This window comes from Mustelus asterias, chromosome 1 (genome assembly GCF_964213995.1).
Source record: "Mustelus asterias chromosome 1, sMusAst1.hap1.1, whole genome shotgun sequence".
NCBI classification, from domain to species: domain Eukaryota; kingdom Metazoa; phylum Chordata; class Chondrichthyes; order Carcharhiniformes; family Triakidae; genus Mustelus; species Mustelus asterias.
Genome location: NC_135801.1, coordinates 83,960,816 through 83,984,214, shown reverse-complemented (window position 1 = coordinate 83,984,214; position 23,399 = coordinate 83,960,816). Strand labels below are relative to the sequence as shown.

The window sequence follows — 23,399 nt, the reverse complement described above, 5'->3', positions numbered from 1 at the left end:
TAATAACATTACATATATTTCAATATTTTCATTATAGAGAGAAAAGTTATTTACAAACTACATACTTAGGTCATGTTGCACTCTGCGGTACTTCAATAAAGTTACACATAGTTGGAATTAAACACATGGTCTGAGGGGTTTTACCCGGTTACTAGCCCCTCGGTCTACGTTGGTTGAAAGTCCTCACACAGTGCCCTTCCCCCATTACACCTTGGTGATTTACAAGTAAAATATATTTTTTGCAAAAAAAAATCCCCAACCTGGCCATCCAGGACCACCTCAATGTGGTTATATCTCGCCCTCAGCAGGAGGTTTGTCTCCAAATGCATGCCAACAATGGGTGTGGTTATTGTACCTTGGTGCAGGAAAAAGGCCATTCACACATTCTCAAGTGGCCATTATCTAGTTTAGTTTCTGTAGACAAAGTGTCTGTGGCAAACCACCACCTCAAGGATCTGTGTGCATTTAGTCAAATAAATGAAACTGGAAATAAAAAGCTGCTAGCAGCAAAAGTGACCTTGGATTTGTCTGACTGGTAGAAACCCAACTGGTCCACTAATATCTTTTTTCCAAAAAATATACTTTATTCATAAAATTTATACAAGTACTTTATATGATCATTCGAAGTTGACATTACTGTGCTCCAGTAGCTAAATTGCTCCTTAGTGTCGGGGGATTATTAGCAGGATGGATGCATGGGGATAGGGACTGGGTGGGATTGCTGTCGGTGCGGTCTCCATGGGTCGAATGGTCTCCTTCTGCACTGTAGGGATTCTATAAAAACTGAGGCACATGTAAAATATTCTGTATACATTCAGTTCTGCCTCTCATTCTTTCACAACCAGACTGCAGAGTGGTGCGAGTACAACTTTTAAACCTTTCCCTTACACAATGTCCTTTCGTGTTGTGTTTGGGTGGAGTGCCGGACTTTGATTGGACTTTTGCGAGTTACCTGGTGCGGTGCAGAGTGTTTACAATCCGGAATGTGGAGTGACAGCCGGATTGCCCAATCAGAGACAGCGCCGTGACGTCGCTCAGCGCCGGCAGCCAATGGGCGCCGCTGCAGGGGGCGGGCTAAGCCCAGGTGAGCGGGCAGGTGGGGAGCGCCGCGGGGGAGCGGCAGTGTCGGCGGAGCGGCTCCCGGGACCTCCACAGCGGCCGGGAGGAGGAGGGGGAGGGGGCGAGCAGTGACAGTCCGCCAGCCATGGCCGCCACCTTCAATCAGGAGGCCGTTCTGGATTTCCTGCTGCTCCACCGCGGGAAGGTGAGGAATGTGGAGCTGACTGCTCACTTCAACCGCTTCCTCAGGGACCCCGAGCGGCAGCCGCAGAGCCGCGAACTGTTCAAGAAGTTTGTCAACTCGCTCGCTGTGGTGAAGCTGGAAGGCGGCGACAAGTACATCGTCCTGAAGAAAAGGTATGTGGAACTGCTCCCCGAAGAGATTGACACTTCGGGCGACGCCGTCCCGCCTGCCCGCCCGGTCAGGGAAGAGAAGGAGAGGCAGAGGGCAGCTCAGTGCACCCAGCTGCCGCCTGCTGCTGCTGCTGGACAGCTGTCAGAGAGTCCGCTCCGGCCTCGGCAAAGGCAGCAGGAGGCAGCAGTAGCACCGAGAGGCAGCAATGCTCACCGTCCCGCCACAGCCCAGGAGAAAGCTGCTCCCAACAAGTTTGCAAAACGTCCCGCCGGCGCTGTGCAGGAGGGTAAGGTGGCATTAGTCACTGCATTGCGAGGTGGAAACCGCGCCGAGGAAGCGAATGGATGCACCTCAGTGCGCGAAGGTTGTCCCTCACAACCTGAGCCGACAAGGGAAGATGCCAAAAGAGCCAATGTGGACCAAGCCGTTCGACAGAGGGATTCGAGGGGAGTGATCAACAGACGGGGTGGACCCGCTCTTTGTAAATCAACAGAGCAGAAATCTACAAATCTTCAAAGCAAAAACAGAAGAGGTCCTGTATCTCCAAGCCATTGCACTGGTGACAATGTGAGAGTATTTAATGGAGACAGCAAAGGCAGCAGCAATTCCACAGCCTCGCCCAACATTTCTCATCTCACCCCTCCTCCCTCTGGTGCTAAGTGTAAAGGGCAGGGAGAACCCCTCCATAGACCAACCCCGGAGTACAATTCCGTGGTCATTTCTGATGCACCTGTCACTGAAAACTTGCAATTGAATTGCGAGCAGAATCCGCCGGAGAATTTTGCACAGAAGTCAGAAAAACGTTTTCCGAGAGAGCAGAGGCAGAGCAGTGCAACTACTCAGCAGAACAAAATGATCAACCACTGGCAGAACCCTTTATCATCAAAGAAACGTGGAAGTACTGACAAAGTACAGAAAATATCACCAGGATTACCAACCGAGAGTGACACCAAAGTGCTTGTAAATTCAGCAATAAATACAGAAGAATGCGTTCAAAAGAATCAGAGAAAGCTGTCACAGCAGCAAAGTCGGGCATCTGCTGGAGGTGGGCAGCCACTGGGTAATAAATGGCATTCTAAAGGGCAAAGTATATTGCCCAAAATACGCAAACCTTCTCTTAAAAATATTATTAAGAGTAATGGACTTCCTCACAAAATGCCAACAGTTCCATTAGTCAGTAACAAATCAACTACTCCGAAAATAGTTGACAGAGAAACAGTTCGGCACAAAAATGATCAGCCAGTAAGTTTAGCCCAGACAGAGAGTCACAACGAGTGCAGAAATGAGGATCCATTAAAAACTGAGGGTGCATCAGAAAAACCTTTACTCGATCCTACGGAGCATGAATGGGTGGTGAAGACAGCTGTTGGCAGGTTTGAACAGGCTTATGCTTTATTCTGCAAAGACCCTAACTTTGCCATGAAGAAGGATTTTATTTCTGGCTACACAGTGCTTCACTGGATAGCAAAACATGGCAATCACCGTGCGCTCTCTCGCTTTATTAATGGTGCAAGCAAAATGAAAGTTAAACTAAATGTAAACATTAAATCTACCTGTGGGTACACTCCTTTACACATAGCTGTTATCCATGAACAATTGAAAATCATTCAATACTTAGTGAAGAAATATCAAGCAAATGTTAATTTAAGGGACCACAGTGGTAAGAAACCTTGGCAGTACCTGAACAGTGAATCTCCTAAGGATGTGTGCCAGATGTTGGGTGCTCCTGCACATAAATGTGCAATGCATTCTGAGAACAACAGCACATTTCCAGCAAAGAACAACAAGCAAGGATTGTCTCCTGCCATAAGTAGAAAAACATCGTTCACTGCTCTTCTCAAATCTCCACGGGTTCTTCACAACCTCATGCATTGGGACTCTGATCGCCCTCATACAATAATTGAGGATAATGAACAAGACTGAAGCATAACTTTTAATATATTTCATAATTCGTATCAGAAATGGGAATCTAGCTGCTGGATCTGTGCTGTATTTAACGCATTTATTCATTGTGGTAACATTCTTCAAAGTAATTTATATATTTTTAATTGATACATTGCAACTGGGTCTGATATTGTTAAGCTGTACCTCAAGTGAAGAGTTCAGATTATGCCATCAATCGCAGCAGTAAAGATTGAGTTTTCTCTCAATGCCTGCTGTAACTTGAAATTGTACTTAAAGCCACAAAAGTTATTTACAAACATACGAGGCCACTTGGCTCCTCGAGCCTGCTCCACCATTCAGTAAGATCTTGGCTGATCTGATTGTAATCTCAACCCCACATTTCTGCCTACCCTCTCCCAATAACCTTTCACCTCCTTGTTAAGCAAGAATTTATCTAGCTCTGCCGTAAGAATATTATAAGGGATTCCACGGCTTTTGAGGAAATCTCACGACCCTCTCTGAGATAAAAAAAATTCTCCTCACCTCCGTAAGTTCTATTCTAATTTATTTTTATCTGTGTAAAGTTCCCACAACTTTCAAACCATCTCTGTTGGCAGTGTGCTTGGTTCCTACTGGGGTGCATTTACAGAGATGCTGCCCATTTTCTAGTAACTCACCAAGTCCTCCTTCATGTGAAGCCTTGAACCGTAAATGTCATTAATCTGATTGTGGAGAGCATCAGAGCTGTTTCTCCTGAAATCAATGCAGTTTACCTCAGCAGTCGCTGATAGTGATAAGGAGAAGGAATTTCCTTCCCTCTTCCTTAGATCAAGTGTGTCTGCCGTTTTCACTTTTAGGATCTAGAAATTCAGTCAACCCAGCTGTCATTTTATATGTAAGTTGTGGCACTTTTGTTCTCCAGTTTTGAACACCAATAACTGTGCATACGATTTGTCATGGCCAGGGCCACTACAAACTTGCTGTTTCCTGATGCTTTGGTATCTGATGTTCCTGTTATTGAAGTATTCTCAAACTCTGCAGCATGCTGCGGGTGGACATTCAGGATTGTGTGGCATGTCGGGAGATCAGGAATTCCCGCCAACGTTCTGAGCAAAATTCAATCTACTGGAGCCGGGAATATTAGAAAGGAAATAAACTGAGGAAGGTAAATAAGACGGCTGGAAAAAATTAGAAGAGAAAGGGAGACTTCCCATAAACTCAGAAGGAACTAAAAATTAAATTTTGTAATAAGGGTGACTAATACACATTAGCCAGCAATATTCCCCACAAAACATCAGGCAATTTTTGCCACGATCGTTTGCACACTTTCAGTGGGTCTGGTCATGATTACGTATTGAACTTGATGCTGGTAGTTACTGTGTACGAAGATCAATAGGTTACATCAGCACTGCAACTATATTTCTCAGTTTATCAACATCACTAATGTGACTTCACTCCTCAGGTCAATCTGTGTGCATCAGCGTTGTGACTAAACTCTAGGATATATGTTCTTCAGCACTGTGATTACATTTCTGGGGTGTTTCTGTGTACAACAGCATTATGATTATACCCCTCAAAGATATCTGTGTGCAACAGTACTGTGATTATATTTCTGGAGTATATTTTTTAAATTCATTTACGGGATGTAGGCATCACTGGCTAGGCCAGCATTTATTGCCCATCCCGAGCAACCCTTGAGAAGGTGGTGGTGAGCTGCTTTCTTGAACCGCTGCAGTCCCTGAGGTGTAGATACATCCACAGTGCTGTTAGGGAGAGAATTGCAAGAGTTTGACAGTGAAACAACAGTGAAGGAATGGTGATATATATACAAGTCAGGATGGGGAGTGACTTGGAGGGGAACCTCCAGGTGGTGGTGTTCTCAGATATCTGCTACCCTTGTCCTTCTAGATGGTAGTGGTCGTGGGTTTGGAAGGTGCTGCCTAAGGAGCCTCGTGTTCCTGCAGTGCACATTATAGATAGTACACAATGCTACTACTGCACATCAGTGGTGGAGAGATTGACTGTTTGTGGAAGGGGTAGCAATCAAGCGGGCTGCTTTTTCCTGGATGGTGTTGAACATCTTGAGTGTTGTTGGAGATACACCCTTCCAGGAAAGTGGAGACTATTTCATCACACTGCTGACTTATGCCTTGTATATGATGGACAGTATTTGGGGAATCAGGAGGTGAGATACTGCAGGATTCCTAGCCTTTGACCTGCTCTTGTAGCCACAGTATTTATATGGCTAATCCAGTTCAGTTTCTGGTCAATAACTCCTAGGATGTTGACAGTGGGGGATTCAGTGATGATAATGCCATTGAACGTCAAGGGGTGATGGTTAAATTCTCTTTTATTGGAGATGGTCATTGCCTGGCACTTGTATAGCACACATGTTACTTGCCATTTGTCAGCCCACACCTGGATATTGTCCAGGTCTTGCTGCATTTGAACTTGGACTGCTTCTGTATCTGAAGAGTGCTAATGGTACTGAACATTGTGCAGTCATTGGCAAACATCCCCACTTCTGACCGTACGATGGAAGAAAGACCTTCGATGAAGCAGCTAAAGGTGGTTGGGCCGAGGGCACTACCCTGTGGAACTCCTGCACTGATGTCCTGAAGCTGAGATGATTGACCTCTAACCATCAGAATCATCTTCCTTTGTGCCAGGTATGACTCCATGAGTGAGAGTTTTTCCCCTGATTCCCATTGATTTCAGTTTTGCTAGGGCTCCTTGATGCCATTATCAGTCACATGCTGCCTTGATGTCAAGGGCTGTCACCCACTTCATCTCTGGAATCCAGCTCTTTTGTCCATGTTTGAACAAAGACTATAATGAGGTCAGGAGCTGAGTGGCCCTGGCGGAACCCAAATTGAGCCTCCGTGAGCAGGTTATTGCTGAGTAAGTGTACTTGATAGCACTTTGATGACTTTTTCAATCACTTTACTGATGATCGAGAGTAAACTGATGGGATGGTAATGGTCAGGTTGGATTTATCCTGTTTTTGTGCATAGGACATACCTGGGCAATTTGCCATGTTCCTTAGTATTTGCCAGTGTTGTAGCTGTACTGGAACAACATGGCTGGGGCATGGCTAGTTCTGGAGCATAAGTCTTCAGTAATATTTACGGAATATATCTGTGTAAACTAGCAACTGTGACCATACACCTCAAGCATTGTTGTGGACACTAATCATGTAATTACATTTCTTGAGTATATTTATGTACACAGAACTGTGACAATACTCCTTGGGTATATCTGTGTACACCAGTACTGGCTACAATCCTTGAGTATATCTGTGTACCCCAGCATTGTGACTACAATCCCGGAGTATATCTGTGTATACCAGCACTGTGACTACAATCCTGGAATATATCTCTGTGCCAGCACTGTATAACTACACTCCTCAGGAATGTATGATTTCATGAATGTAAAAGATCAATATTACAGAATATATTTTTTCAGTCCTTCTGTGCTTGACTCATAATTCCAAAAACTGAATGCATGATAATAAAATTTATACTATAAGATTTGTATATGTGTGCATAGTATGTGCCATTGAACACTGAATGTACAATTTTAATTATTTCCTGTCGTGCTGGATCTGTGAGGCAGCATAATGTCAGAACCATGGCAATATCTCAGTGTCTGTGTCTGATTTTAAGAAAGAGACCGGCCAAGATTTTGTTTGCAAATAGAAAGAATTTCAACAGGATGTTGCAGCAGGACAACAATGGAAAATCACTTAAAAGAAAACCGGCGTCCCTTCCTTTTGTAAAAGAAATTTCTTAGAGAGGGGCGACTATTTAGTAAATTAAGGAAAAGAGGAAATGCTGGAAAATCTCAGCAGGTCTGACAGCATCTGTAAAGAGAGAAAAGAGCTGACGTTTCGAGTCCAGATGATCCTTTGTCAAAGTAAATTAAAGTGTTAATTATGTTTAAATTATATAATTACCAACAAAAAGTACAACTTCAAGTCCATTCATTTCCAATTGGAAGAGAGTAGTTTATTGATTAGTTATTGTACAACAAATTAATTATTTCAACCGTACATGACAATGCAAATTGTTTGGCAGCATAACCAGTGCATTTATGGGAGGTGGTGATGTACTGCTTTTGTCATTGGGCTAGTAATCCAGAGACCCACGGGACCTGAGTTCAAATCCCGCTAGGGAGGCAGATGGTGGAGTTAGAATTCAATAAAAATCTGGAAGTAAAAGTCGAATGATGACCATTAAAAAACCATTGTTGTAAAAAATACCCATCTGTTTCTCTAATGCCCTTTAGGGAAGGAAATCTGCCAACATGTGACTCCAGATCCACAGCAATATGGTTGACTTATAAATGCCCCCTGAAATGGTTTAGCAAAGCTACTCAGTTGTATCAAACTGCTTGAGAAAATTGGATAAGGAATGAAACTAGACAAGTGAAACATGGCATCAACCTAGGCACTGGAAACACCGGCAGATTCAGCCCTGGGGTCTGTGCCTGCAATAGCCTGACATAGTCATACTCACTGAGTCATTATATTACAGATAATATCCCAGGCACCACCATCCCTGGGTATGTCCTGTCCCACCAGAGGGAGAGACCCAGCAGAGGAGGTGACACAGTGGTATAAGGTCAGGAGAGAGTTGCCCTGTGAACCCTCAATATCGACTCTGGATCCCATGAAGTCTCATGACACCAGGTCAAAAATGGGCAAAGAAACCTCCTACTGATTACCACGCACTGCCTCCCTGATGAATCAGTACTCCTCCATGTCGAACAACACTTGGAGAAAGCAATGAGGGTGGCAAGGATGCAGAATGTACTCACGGGTGGGGGATTTCAATGTCCATCATCAAGGGTGGCTCAGTAGCACCATTACAGACCAAGCTGACCGAAAATAAAGGACATAGCTGCTAGACTGGGCCTGCAACAGTGGTGAGGAAACCAACAAGAGGGACAAACATACTTGATCTCATCCTCAACATCCTGCCTGCCAGAGATGCATCTGTCCATGACAGTATCAGTAGGAGTTGCCACTGGACAGTATTTGTGAAGACAAACCCCCCACCTTCAAATTGAGGGTATGTTCCATTGTGTTGTGTGGCACTACACTCATGCTAAATTATATAAATTTTATTGTGCGTGAACCTGATTACGTTGTGGGCAGAGGGTGGAGAAGGTTTCATTCTGAGATCTCCCCGGTGCAAATCCTGTCATGGCCCTCTCATAAGAGTCAGTGGCCATAATGGGATTTGTGCACGTCAAATGGGCCTGGAAAATCCCAGCCAGAAGCTCGACTTGGATTTAATCCGCCTTGAAAGTCAAGAGAACAGAATTCCAATAGTTTACCCTGGTGTCTGGAAACAGATTTTTTTGTCATCAAATTAAGTGCCACTGCTTGCCATGATTCCCACTGCTGGCAGAGTGGAAAATTCCACCCTCAATGTCATTTTTCACATATATGCTGACAACACCCAACTCTATCTCGTCACAACCTGCCTTTGATTCCTCCGCTCCAAATTGTCAGACAAGTTGTTTGGCATCCAGTACTGGATGATCTAAAATTTCTTCCAAGTAAACATTGGGAAAACCAAAGCCATTGGGCAGAATTTCCCAGCCATTCCTGCCAGTGGGATCTCCTGATTCTGCTAAGGCTAACCTCCCCAACGCAGGTTCCCTGGCAGGGGAGGGTGTGAACAACAGGAAGACCCATTTACAGTGGCATGACCAGAAGATCCCCATTCCTCTATCAGTATCTGAGGTTCAAACAGGCTGCTCTTCACTTGCTGTCATATTGACCCCGGGATGAATGTCTGACCACGTGATGGCCATCACCTCTTTGCCATCACCTGACTCCACCCCTGGCCTAGCTCATCTGCTGCTGAAACTCTCACCAATGACTTTGTAACCTCTGGACTGGACAATTCCGATGCACTCCTGGCTGGCCTCCCATATTCTACCCTGCATCTGCTCCTAGTTTCTATGTTTCTGTAAACTTAACCTCATCTGCAGAAACTTTGCTGCCTGTGTCCTTCTCACCTCATATCCTCTTCACCCACTGTCCCTGTCCTTGCTGACCTACATTGCTTCCAGGTTAAGCAATTCTTGATTTTTAAAAATTCATCTTTGTTTTCAAATGCCTCCATGGTCCAGCCCTCCCTATCTCTGTAATCTCCTCCAAGCCCGTGAGCCTCAAAGACGTATGTGCTCCTCCAATCTAGCCTCTTGAGCATCTTCGATTTTAACTGTTCCACAATAGCTGGACATACCTTCAGCAGCCAAGATCCATGCTCTAAATCCCTCCCTAAACTCTCCATATCTCTTCCTCTTTTAAGACGCTCCTCAAAACATAGCTCTTAAACCAACCTTTTGGTCTTCTACCTTAATATCACCTAGTGTCAAATTTTGCGATGTTAAAGTATCTATATGAATCAAAGTTGTACACTTTGAAATAATTTTGCAGCCTACAGCTCTCTCTCTCACTGCCATTATTCCCTGCTGAACCTGTGATCAGCCCCCTGGTTCGACTGGTTTTGCAGCTTCAACTACAGGATGGTTCCTGGCCAATGATTCACCTTCCTGGGATGACACACATTTCTCCACCCACGCCATTGTTTTTTTCTGCCACAACCCAATTCTGCACAGCCCCTTGATTTTCATACCTCCATCAGTACGTCATGTTTAATTAACTACTGGACTTCCCTCTCCTGCTGTCCCTGTGTCTGAACTTTATTAACACCTTTTGATACTCTATGCCTACTCCATCTTACCTATATCAATGTTACCTCACCGTGGAACCTCTGCTTTTAACTCTTGATGCCTTCTTATAATCTGCTTCCTATTCCCTGTTCAGGATATATGTATCTGAGTAATTGGTACATAAACAGACTGATGTAACTCAAGTTTCCCCTGTGTCTCTTCACATCACATTTGGGCAGCTGCTCTGTATTCGAGCCCATCACTTCTATTTTCAATACTTTTCTCTCCCCATTTTTATTTTTTTCTTTACCTTCCCCAGACCTCTCTCTCCTGTCATCATGCCTCCTTTATTTCTGCATACTCTACCCTCCCAAATCTGTATGCCAACTCTAAAGCACTCCTCAACCTTTCTTCTATCCTGCCACTTTCCTGGGTTTGATTTCCCCTTGGATAAGCCTGCAATTCCCACTGTCCCTTTCTTGGCCTTCTCCAAAGAGCCCGTTGAAACATTCATTGTTGTCTCCTTACCAGCAACTCCAACTTACTCTCTCACTAACATTCCAGCCCAGTGCACCCACTGGGGGCTAATCTTGCCAATCCCCATCCTGTCTAGTTCACCACTCCCAGTAAAGGCCCTATGGATTCTGCCAGCAGGTCAGTTCTCATCGCCTCTCTCTGGATCTCCTGACAGAATATCTGTTCATATGTGAACAAGGCACTTGTCAACCAGAGTTCATTGGGCACATTTGCATTGAAATCATGGCCTTGGTGGAAGCCTGTCTGAGGGATGATGACAGCTTCCCCCTAAATGAAAACTCTCTGTCTGGCTATACCTTCCACCCCATGCCTTGCCCAGATTGCCACTGTGGTGATGTGCCTCTTATCATTAAATCACAGCTTGCTCTCTATACTCTTCTGGCACTTTCTCTTCCTTTGAACATCTCACCTTCTTCCATCTCCTTGCAGCTCATTTAAAATTCTCATTCTTTGTCACCCATCCAAGCAACATCAAGATTTTCTCATTAAAATATCTTCACTGCTTTCCTCCAACAGCTGCTGTACTGATTACTTCTCACACTTGATTATTTCAATTTATATCTCAATTCATCGTGCCCTCTCTCCTCTCAGTTCACTTTCTTCTTATCCTCCTTTCATCTCTCCCTCCAAGTAAACTATCCAATTCATAATCCGAGCTACCGGCTTGTTGCTCCTATCGGATCAATCAAACGAGGCTATCTCAAAGATCATTTCCTTGCATCGCTGTCCAGTCACATCCCGACCCTATCTCTGTCTGTGTCCACTCTGGGGGAAAAAAATACTCCCCATTTAATTAAAACTGCATTTTCGAAATCCCAACTGTCCAGCCTTTGGCTCTCCAATCACCATGACATTTCTGCAGCTATCGATCTGCTCAACCATGTCCTCAGCTTCACTTCTGATGCTCCATTCCCAATTAAAACCATTACTTTCTCGCACCCTGACTGTTCCTCCAGAAAACCTTCAGCTCCACTTCTGAAGTCCAAGAATTACATCCTTTGGGGATCCAAATAATTTGCTCTGAAGAGGCAAGTCTGTGATTAACATATTTAAGTGAGACTTTGTTGCTCCAATTTGGCAGCTATTTAAATTTAAACATGGCAGCTAAAGTGAGGTGAGGGCTGCCAGCTCCAGCAGGTAAGTGCTTGTGGGCCACTCACAGATAACCTGGCTGTGGCTTTTCACTTTCTGCACTGTACGGATTCTATGAATACATTACTGTTTAGTGTTAATGCCATTGTTATCACATGACCTCCTACCATCACCTGCCCCGCCCCCAGACTCCTGCCAGTGGTTGTCCAACATGTCAATCATAACAGAGCTCCGCCTTCCCAATGTGGCCTGTTTTGACTTCTGAAAATCTGGTCACCCTAACTTCCCTCCTTAACTTTTCCTCTAGTCACTTTACACTCAACCCTGCCTGTACATAAATTGCCTGTCGCCAATCCTCTGGTGTTTCTAGCTCTGACCTAAATTTCTGTGCCAGAAACCTACTGCATTTGTTTTCTGCTGGTCCCGGTGCGTTTTGGCACCTTTTCTCTTTACCAGACACTCAATGCAGAAAAAGAGTGAAGAAGAATTCCTTTCCCCAGCTGATCAAAGAAACGCAAAGCATCACCAAAAATTATAATATTCATTTTTTGTTGCGCAACAAACTAGTGCGATGCCAAATTTGAATTTCCTTCCCACCACCGAGTACTTGATCTAACCTCCATTAAACTGGTTCTAATGGGAAGCAGAGAGCTCCTTAGAGGTGTCAGTAAGATTGGAAGGGATAACTTGTCAGGTCCCACACTTACATGTCTCCTGATAGGCAACCAAGAGTTACACTTACAGGCTGATCAATGTATGATCAATGCATGTATGTGATCATGAGAAGAAACTTGTGTTGTTAATAATTACATTACAACAGGGGAGTCAAAGGTTATCGAGAGTAGACAGAATGTGGAATTGATGCCACAATCAGATCAGCCATAAACTTATTGTACGGCAGAGCACATTCAAGAGGCCAAATGTCCTACTCATTCTCCTAATTTGTATGTTCATATATATGTTCATTATAAAAAGGATATTATTAAACTTGAAAGAATACAGCAAAGATTTACTAGGACGCTATCGGGACTTGCTGGTTTGAGTTATAAGGAGAGGTTGGATAGACTGGGACTTTTTTCTCTGGAGTGTAGGAAGCTTAGGGTGATCTTATAGAGGTCTACAAAATAACGAGGGGCATAGATCAGCTAGATAGTCAATATCTTTTCCCAAAGGCAGGGGAGTCTAAAATTAGAGCACATAGGTTTAAGGTGAGAGGGCAGAGATACAAAAGCGTCCAGAAGGGCAATTTGTTTCACACAGAAGGTGATGAGTGTCTGGAACAAACTGCCAGAGGTAGTAGTAGAGGCGGGTACAATTATGTCTTTAAAAAGGCGTTTAGACAGTTACATGGGTAAGATGGATATAGAGGGATATGGGCCAAACGCGGGCAATTGGGACTAGTGGTTAAAAAAAGGGGCAGCATGGACAAATTGGGCTGAAGGGCCTGTTTCCATTCTGTAAATCTCTATGACTCTATATGTTCATATAAAAAGGGCTTTATGGAAAGTAACATCTCTTAAAATAATTGAAAAGAACAGTCTGAAAGCATTGGCATCTTTCACTATATTTATAAACATTGCTGAATTAGACTCAGTACCTGTAACCATTTTAGGAATGTATATTGAGTAACATTTTTAAAATGGAATGTTGTCGAAGTCCAGTAAAGGTGAAGATAGTGCTCTTTTTATTGCTTGTTATTCAATATATGTATGTTTTCTGTACCATCGTTACTTACAATGGACGTTGTGTCATTTATTAAGTAATTTAATGGCAGAGAATCAGAATCATACATTCATCATCATAATTATATTTTTCAAAGCAGGCTATCTAAAAGTGAAGAAATCTACCCTAACCACAGGCCACGTTGTCCTTACCATTAATGATTTGTAATATAAGAAAACATGGAACAATAAAGTTAACTTGGCCCCTTCAGACCTATTCCTTCCACAAAGCACGTACAATCTGTTCTATCATAACCCAAGCTATTTAATCTCCCTGGGAGAGGCCTGCAGCCTCCCAAAGGTAAACTGAGCAAAACCCCAGAATTGATCTAACTTCACAGCCTTGGAGCAGCTTCTTTCTTTGGCATAATATTCTTCTTTTCTCGCAGTAATTTTTCTCAGGATTTTGATGCCGAGATTTCTGGAATAGTTCTGGCACTCATGAAAATCATTATCGCAGCTGTTACAGAGACTGTTTTTATTCTCAGAGTTGACATTAAAGATACTGTCCAAATGATTAATCTGCACTCAGCTTTTGCTCATCCCAAGTCCATTTAATGGTCCCCAGCCCACTTCACCTATTGCTGCTGATGTCATGTCCTCGTGAGTCACATTCATTTACCAAATTAACAATGAAGGAACTTTCAATCAGTAGCAGGCATAAAGGACAATTATTAACACTGACCTGAGCAGCAACTGTAGCACAGTGGTTAACATTGCTACCTCACGGCACCATGGGCCCGGGTTTGATTCCCGGTTTGGGTCACTGTCTGCATGGAGTTTGCACGTTCTCCCCGTGTCTGCATGGGTTTCCTCCGTGTGCTCTGGTTTCCTCCCACAGTCCGAAAGACGTGCTAGTTAGGTGGATTGGCTATGCTAAATTCTCCCTCAATGTGTCCAAAAAGGTGCCAGAGTGTGGCAACAATGGGATTTTCACAGTAACTTAATTGCAGTGTTAACGTAAGCCTACTTGTGTCATGAATAAAAAAAATAAAAAAACAGTGTTTAACAAGAGAAGCAAACCCTTTTACTATGGGTAGGATTTGTTCATGATGTTTGAGAGACTTCTGCAAGAGCTGTGGTGGCCACACATTGAAAGGATGGGTTTTTAAACTTCTGACAATTCCCATACATGCATCCATCTTAAAAATTCCGAAATTGTCATGCAGCATATTGCAATTTGGTAGACCAGGCACTGTTTATTAGCCTTGGCTCACTGGGAACAATATAATAAATGAAGTGGGAATTTCCAATTCCACCCAGCTAAGAATTCTCTAATCTGATGCAGTAATGCTACCCGAGTCCAGATTGAATACAACCTCAATCCTTGTTTTGATAGGATCATTAGAAGCATCTCTCACCGACATGCTCCCTCTTTAATGGCTTTGTTATTGGGATTATTGGCTCACTGGTGCAGGGATGGCTGGCCTTAGTGAATCTGGGAGATTTATTTTGGGATTTCCGTTGGCTGCTTAACATTTGGGTATCAGGAGTCAACACATTTGGACTCCACAATATCAAAGAGCTATGCTTTCTGCGTGTTCTCACTCTTACTTACATCCTGATGCACATATTCTAGTTTATGCAATTTTAATACAAATGAGGATAATGTTCTTTTTTCTCCAAGGCACTTGCGAACTTTCAAATCATCCCAGTTTCTATTGTTCTTCTTTTCTCCCTCTGTCATTCTCAGCTTGTGGCTTCTCTGATCGATTTCTGGGAAACAGAATGACCATTGGAGTGTGTTCCAGTTCCTGCTCTTTATTCAGCACCTCCTGCAAGAAAATATATTTGTGTGGCGCTCTGAAGAGGATGTGATTGAATTAAGAATGACAGACACCATGATAGAATAAATGGCAATATCCGCTGTGTAGACTCACACAAGAAGAATACACTGGATAAAAGAAAATTATTGCAGATGCTGGAATCTGAAACCAAAAGAGAAAATGCTGGAAAATCTCAGCAGCATCTGTAAGGAGAGAAGAGAGCTGACGTTTTGAGTCCAGATGACCTTTGTGATGCTGCCAGACCTGCTGAGATTTTCCAGCATTTTCTCTTTTGGTTTCAGGAAGAATACACCCTTGAGTAAGATGCTACAGATAATCGTGTGCTCATGAAACTATAACCGGTCAGAAGTCTCTACATTTGGAAGTGGGAAAAAAAACAGACAAAAAAAAGGAAAAAATTCAGACTTTGTTTTCTTGTTTTTACTGCAAAGATAATTCAGTTTATCTGTTAAAAGTTGTTTACATTCTGGATGCAATAACATGAGCTCATTTCCAATGATGGTCCTGTATCTGGGTCTCTTCCATGAGGTGGGTGTATGACAAATCAAACTGGTTTGAGCCTGCAGGAACTTGTTTCGTTCATAATGTCATCATCATCATCAGCTGTTCTAAAGAGAACATTTTGCATCTTGTTGGTCTGGCCTCAATTCACGCATACTTCTGAGAAGTGAAATGATTATATTTTAAGATTCTGTACCAGCTCAGTCCCTCTTTAACTCCCAATGTCAGATCAAAGTGTTGTAAAAAGGCATTGCCACCTGAATTGCATATCCTACATGTCCAGTTCCTCAGATAATCCATTTGTAAATTCACCACCAAGGAGAGCTCCCACCAGCACATGTTCCCTACCTTTCAGCAGCAAGGATGGTTGGTCATAAAATAGTATGATTTATAAGCTCCTCTTTTTAGAATGTGCTCTGAAGGGAAACTCACCGTGGTGATTACTTCTCCTGTGCTCAGTGGTTGTAGTTAAAATAACAAAGGAGAACAGAAAGGATATTCTTTCTAATGGTGATCTCTTTGTCAGAACCAGTTTCCTCAGCACCTCAATGATAGGGAGGGAAAAATCTGTTTGGGCTCTTATTCCTCCTCACTGGCCAGTTCACTGTGCATGGAGATTTAATGGGAATAAGATTAAGTTCAGCAGTGGGGTTTCTCCAAACCCAATGCAATAAACAGTCTGATGACAAAGTGGGTTTCCTCTGTTTAGGGTGAAGTAGATGGAGGACAAGATTTCCTCCTGTTCTTCTGACTCCAACATGACCTTGGCTGTGTTAGAACTGATTTGATGTACAGGATGAGTCTCCTGGCAGAATTTCTGTCCTCAGGAGGAAAGGATCAGAAAAGTGAAGTTCCAGCGGGATCCCTGCTGTGTCATCTGAATCATAGAATCCCTATGATTAATAGTGTAGAAGGTGTGTGTCCCATCGAGTGTGCATCAATTCTCTGACAGAGCATCTTATCCAGGTTCTATCCCCGTGATCCCATGTATTTACCCTCTAACCAACACATCTTTGGACAGTAAGGGACAATTTAACACAGCTAATCCACCTAACCTGCACATCTTTGGATTGTGGGAGGAAATTTACGCAGACACGGGGAGAACATACAAACTCCATACAGACTGTCAGCCAAGGCTGGAATTGAACCCGGGTTCCTGGCGCTGTGAGGCAGCAGTGCTAACCACTATGCCACCCAAGAAGATCATCCTCAACACCAGTGCCACACAAGGCTGCATCCTTATGCAACTATGACTGTGTGGCCAAATACCCCTCCAACTCAATTTTCAAGTTTGCTGATGACACCACCATAGTGGGTCAGATCTCAAACAATGATGAGATGGAGTACATGAAAGAGACAGAGAATCTGGTGAACAGGTGCAACGACAATAATCTCTCCCTCAATGTCAACAAAACAAAGGAGATAGTCATCGACTTCAGGAAGCGGAGTGGAGGACATGACCTTGTCTATATCAATGGGGACCAAGTGGAAATGGTCAAGAGCTTCAAATTTCTAGTTGTCCAAATCACCAACAACCTGCCCTGGTCCCTCCATGCCGACGCTATAGTTAAGAAAGCCCACCAAGCTTCTACTTTCTCAGCAGGCTAAGGAAATTTGGCATGTCTACTATGGCTCTCACCAACTTTTACAGATACACCATAGAAAGCATTCTTTCTGGTTGGATCACAGCTTGGTATGGCTCCTGCTCTGTCCAAGACCGCAAGAAACTACAAAGGGCCATGAACGAAGCCCAGTCCATCACGCAAACCAGCCTCCCATCCATTGACTCCATCAACACTTCCAACGGTGTCAGAAAAGCAGCCAGCATAATTAAGGACCCCACGCATCCTGGATATACTCTCTTCCACCTTCTTCCATCAGGAAAAATATACAAAAGTCTGAGATCATGTACCAACAGACTCAAGAACAGCTTCTTCCCTGCTGCTGTCAGACTTTTGAATGGACCTACCTTGCATCAAGTTGATCTTTCTCTACATCCTAGCTATGACCGTAACAATACATTCTGCACCCTCTTGTTTCCTTCTCAATGTATGGGATAGCGCGCAAGAAACAATACTTTTCACCGTATACTAATACACGTGACAATAATAAATCAAATCAAAAGAAGAGGAAGAAAATTCATCAACACTGAAGCCTTTAAAGATAAGTCTGCAGCTGCGAGTTTGAGGGGAAAGAAGCCTATTTCATTCTTCCTCTCTTCATTTACAAAATTTGGGTCTCTACTGTCACTATCTTGGACTACCATCGGTTTTCACAAGGTGATTCCAGGGAATAGAACAGGCAGGGGACAGAGAATCTCACTGGGAAGCTAAGCCACACCTTTTAACAACAGACACATACAGCAGGTGGTCAGCAGCAGAGAAGGGGGGAGGACATGGGAAGGTAATGAAGAGCTTTCGGTGGGAAGGCAATAGCAAAGCTGATTTTAACCTACTCGGTGGGATTTTCTGTGCCCCTGTGCCGTGTTTCACAGCTTGATATGGCTCCTGCTCTGTCCAAGACCGCAAGAAACTACAAAGGGCCATGAACAAAGCCCAGTCCATCATGCAAACCAGCCTCCCATTCATTGACTCCATCTACACTTCCCACGTGTCGGAAAAGCAGCCAGCATTATTAAGGACCAGGGTAGAGGCGGCCCACCACTGGCCAGTGGTGGGATCGTCTGGTCCCGCCATTGTCTACAGGGTTTCCTGTTGTAGGCATCCGCCATCACTGGGAATCCCACGATGGGAGTTCACCGTCGGCAAGACCAGAAGACCCCACCGGGAGCAATGGCCAGAAAATTCCGCCATTGTCTGTTGCTAGAGCGATTACAAAGGAAAATCCAGTTTATTGTCCAGAATGGTGGTCACCATAGATGGATGAAACCAAGAGAGGAGAGAGAAAAATGTAGCATAAGGGATTAATTATAACTGTGTGATATGAGAATGAACACAATACATCATCACAGGAAGTGAGGCAATGTGTCGTGATCTTGCTCTCTCTTATGGTTAAACATAGACACAGTAAGAGATGTTCCAATAAAGTTTCCTTACTGCAGCAGACTCCATAAATATTCAGTATTAGCACAACGAGACTACGAATATTATAAAAAGTATTTTAATTTCTATTTGAAATTTGATCTGAAATAAAAACAGAAAATGCTGGAAGAAGGTCGGAACATCTGAGTTGACAGAAACAAAATTAACTTTTATTTGTCAATGGTCATGACCTTCCATCATTGGGTTCTCATTTCCATAGATATTGTCTGACCTGCTGAGAATTGTAAGGAGTCTAACAACACCAGGTTAAAGTCCAACAGGTTTATTTGGTAGCAAACGCCACTAGCTTTCGGAGCGCTGCTCCTTCATCAGGTGAGTGGGAGTTCTGTTCACAAACAGGGCATATAAAGACACAAACTCAATTTACAGAATAATGAATTATAATTGGAATGCGAGTCTTTACAACGAATCAAGTCTTAAAGGTACAGACAATGTGAGTGGGGAGAGCATTAGCACAGGTTAAAGAGATGTGTATTGTCTCCAGACAGGACAGCCAGTGAGACTTTGCAAGTCCAGGCAAGTTGTGGGAGTTACAGATAGTGTGACATTCCTGATTCCTGATCGGTAAGGGAATTAGGGGTTATAGGGATCAGGCAGGTAAGTGGAACTGATCCACTTCAGATCAGCCATGATCTTATTGAATGGCGGGGCAGGCTCGAGGGGCTAGATGGCCTACTCCTGTTCCTATTTCTTATGTTCTTATGACATGAACCCAAGATCCCGGTTGAGGCCGTCCTCATGTGTGCGGAACCTGGCGATCAGTCTCTGCTCAGCGACTCTGCGCTGTCGTGTGTTGTGAAGGCCGCCTTGGAGAATGCTTACCCGAATATCAGAGGCCGAATGCCCGTGACCGCTGAAGTGCTCCCCAACAGGAAGAGAACAGTCTTGCCTGGTGATTGTCGAGCAGTGTTCATTCATCCGTTGTCATAGTGTCTGCATGGTTTCCCCAATGTACCATGCCTCGGGACATCCTTTCCTGCAGCGTATCAGGTAGACAATGTTGGCCGAGTTGCAAGAGTATGTACCGTGTACCTGGTGGATGGTGTTCTCACGTGAGATGATGGCATCCGTGTCGATGATCCGGCACGTCTTGCAGCGGTTGCTGTGGCAGGGTTGTGTGGTGTCGTGGTCACTGTTCTCCTGAAGGCTGGGTAGTTTGCCGCGGACAATGGTCTGTTTGAGGTTGTATAGACCCCATCAGTCTCGCAGCAGACACAGAGGAATTCATCAGGCGAATGAGGCTGCGGGAATTCTTCCACAAACCCCAAGAGGCCAACAGCGAAGACAATGAGACAGCCAATGAACCGGAACAGCCGACAGAGAGATCTGCAGTGCATCCGAAGAGGAAAGAGTCGAATTGGACCCCTCCAGAAGGCCGCTGCGCTCGACTTGACATGTATGCCCAAGCCATCAGGAGGTGCATCAATACCAAATTCATCAGCCGCACTCACAAGACAGCCCCGAACATCACCCAAGCACAACGCAACGCCATCCGCGCTCTCAAGACCAACCGCAACATTGTCATCAAACCAGCAGACAAAGGAGGGGCCATCGTCATACTGAACAGAATGGATTACTGCAAAGAAGTGTACCGACAACTGAACAACGAGGAACACTACAGATAGTTACCCACAGATCCGACCAAAGGACACACCCGTCAACTCAACACTCTGATCAAAACCTTTGATCCGGACCTTCAGAACACCCTCCGTGCTCTCATCCCACGTAGTCCCCGCTTTGGAGATCTCTACTGCCTCCCAAAGATACACAAGGCAAACACACCCGGCCGTCCCATCGTATCGGGCAATGGGACCCTGTGCGAGAACCTCTCCGGCTATGTCGAGGGCATCCTGAAACCCATTGTACAAAGAACCCCCAGCTTTTGTTGCGACACTATGGACTTCCTACAGAAACTCAACGCACATGGAGCAGTTGAACCAGGAGCACTCCTCGTCGCAATGGATGTCTCGGCACTCTACACCAGCATCCCCCACGATGATGGCATTTCTACAACTGCCTCAGTACTCAACGCTGACAACTGCCAGTTTCCAGATGCAATTTTACAACTCATCCGCTTCATCCTAGACCACAATGTCTTCACCTTCAACAACCAGTTCTTCATCCAGACACACGGAACAGCCATGGGGACCAAATTCGCACCTCAATATGCCAACATCTTCATGCACAGGTTCGAACAAGACTTCTTCACCGCACAGGACCTTGAACCGATGCTATACACTAGATACATCGATGACATTTTCTTCCTTTGGACTCATGGTAAACAATCACTGAAACAACTATATGTTGACATCAACAAGTTCCATCCCACCATCAGACTCAGCATGGACTACTCTCCGGAATTGGTTGCATTTTTGGACACACGCATCTCCATTAAGGATGGTCACCTCAGTACCTCACTGTACTGCAAGCCCACGGGTAACCTCACGATGCTCCACTTCTCCAGCTTCCACCCTAAACACGTTAAAGAAGCCATCCCCTACGGACAAGCCCTCCGTATACACAGGATCTGCTCGGATGAGGAGGATCGCAACAGACACCTCCAGACACTGAAAGATGCCCTCATAAGGACAGGATATGGCGCTCAACTTATCGATCGACTGTTCCGACGCGCCACAGCGAAAAACTGCACCGACCTCCTCAGAAGACAAACACGGGACACAGTGGACAGAGTACCCTTCGTCGTCCAGTACTTCCCCGGAGCAGAGAAGCTACGACATCTCCTCCAGAGTCTTCAACATGTCATTGATGAAGACAAACATCTCGCCAAGGCCATCCCCACACCCCCACTTCTTGCCTTCAAACAACTGCACAACCTCAAACAGACCATTGTCCACAGCAAACTACCCAGCCTTCAGGAGAACAGTGACCACGACACCACACAACCCTTCCACAGCAACCGCTGCAAGACGTGCCAGATCATCGACATGGATGCCATCATCTCACGTGAGAACACCATCCACCAGGTACACGGTACATACTCTTGCAACTCGGCCAACATTGTCTACCTGATACGCTGCAGGAAAGGATGTCCCGAGGCATGGTACTTTGGGGAAACTATGCAGATGCTATGACAACGGATGAATGAACACTGCTCAACAATGACCAGGCAGGAGTGTTCCCTTCCTGTTGGGGAGCACTTCAGCGGTCACGGGCATTCGGCCTCTGATATTCAGGTAAGCATTCTCCAAGGTGGCCTTCACAACACACGACAGCGCAGACATGAGGACGGCCTCAACCGGGATCTTGGGTTCATGTCACACTATCTGTAACTCCCACAACTTGCCTGGACTTGCAAAGTCCCACTGGCTGTCCTGTCCTGTCTGGAGACAATACACATCTCTTTAACCTGTGCTAATGCTCTCTCCACTCACATTGTCTGTACCTTTAAGACTTGATTAGTTGTAAAGACTCGCATTCCAATCATTATTCATTATTCTGTAAATTGAGTTTGTGTCTTTATATGCCCTGTTTGTGAACAGAACTCCCACTCATCTGACGAAGGAGCAGCACTCCGAAAGCTAGTGGCATTTGCTACCAAATAAACCTGTTGGACTTTAACCTGGTGTGAGACTTCTTACTGTGTTTACCCCAGTCCAACGCCGGCATCTCCACATCATGGCTGCTGAGAATTTCCAGCATTTTCTGTTTCTTTTTACCTTTCCAGCAGTTGTAATATTATGCTTTTAGATTTTTATTTGGCTGCTTTTATCTACATTGATAAAGAAAACAAATTCTAAAGAACTGACATGTCTAGGCATGTATCTCAGTGACACCGAACAGAAACATGTAATTGGTATGTACTTCAATCTGGTCTGTAATAAAAGAAATGACACAATGTTTCTGCTCACCCTCCCCCACCCCACTTCCCAAAATAAATCCTGATTGCCTTTTTCCACTTATTGATAGATTGAGTATTTGGTCATGAGGTATTTGCATTTAAATAATTCTGGATGTACTTTTAGGGAAAGCTTTCGGCAAAACCAGTCATGCTTGATTTTAGCAACTCTATATTTACTGCTTATCTGCTCCATTGCAGGCATGTAGGTGTTTAATAACATTGATGACTAATTAAGACTGACAATCGCTATGTTATGGTTCTTATTCTGTGCTTAACATGTCAATCATACTTGATGGATAATAATGGATGACATAAACCTTAAATAGTACTTGGGTCTATTAATTCTCTTTTTCAGATGGGTTAACCTGCTCTAAAACTGTAAATCTCAGCACAACATTTAGTATTATAGGGTGGGATTTTCCAGTCCCCCCGCAGCGTGTTCTCCAGCAGCAGATGCGACTCACCATTGGCCACCAGCAGGATCTTCTGATTCTGCCAATGTCCACGGTGTTTTGCGTGGCTTGCTCATCTTGCCACTGGGGAATCTACTACGGGGGAGGGGGTTTGCCTTCAACAGGACTGGAAGATCCTGCTGGTGGGAAGAGCTGGAAAATCCCACCCATTGTGTCCTAAAAGGTGGCAAACATTTATAGCCATCGGGCACTGTTCCCTCCAAAACCTTATGTTTTGTGCAACCAGTTTTTTAAAATGCGTCAAATCTTCAATATTTTTGGGTGACTGCACAGGCATGGCATTTAATACAGAACAAGGGTGGTACCTCCCAAGTTGCTGCAAAACCGTGTACATGTGCAGCTCAGTGTCAACATTAGCACAGCTCATGTTTCAAAGAAG

The 23,399-nt window shown here is 44.3% G+C and overlaps 1 protein-coding gene across 1 annotated transcript; it reads left to right on the top strand.

Moving 5' to 3' along the window:
• The first annotated feature begins 1,204 nt into the window (after window positions 1–1,204).
• Window positions 1,205–6,824, top strand: sowahb (sosondowah ankyrin repeat domain family member B). Its single transcript, XM_078236301.1, has one exon. It carries the CDS (start codon window positions 1,205–1,207, stop codon window positions 3,335–3,337), a length of 2,133 nt encoding a protein of 710 aa, XP_078092427.1. The 3' UTR covers window positions 3,338–6,824.
• Window positions 6,825–23,399: the final 16,575 nt, after the last annotated feature.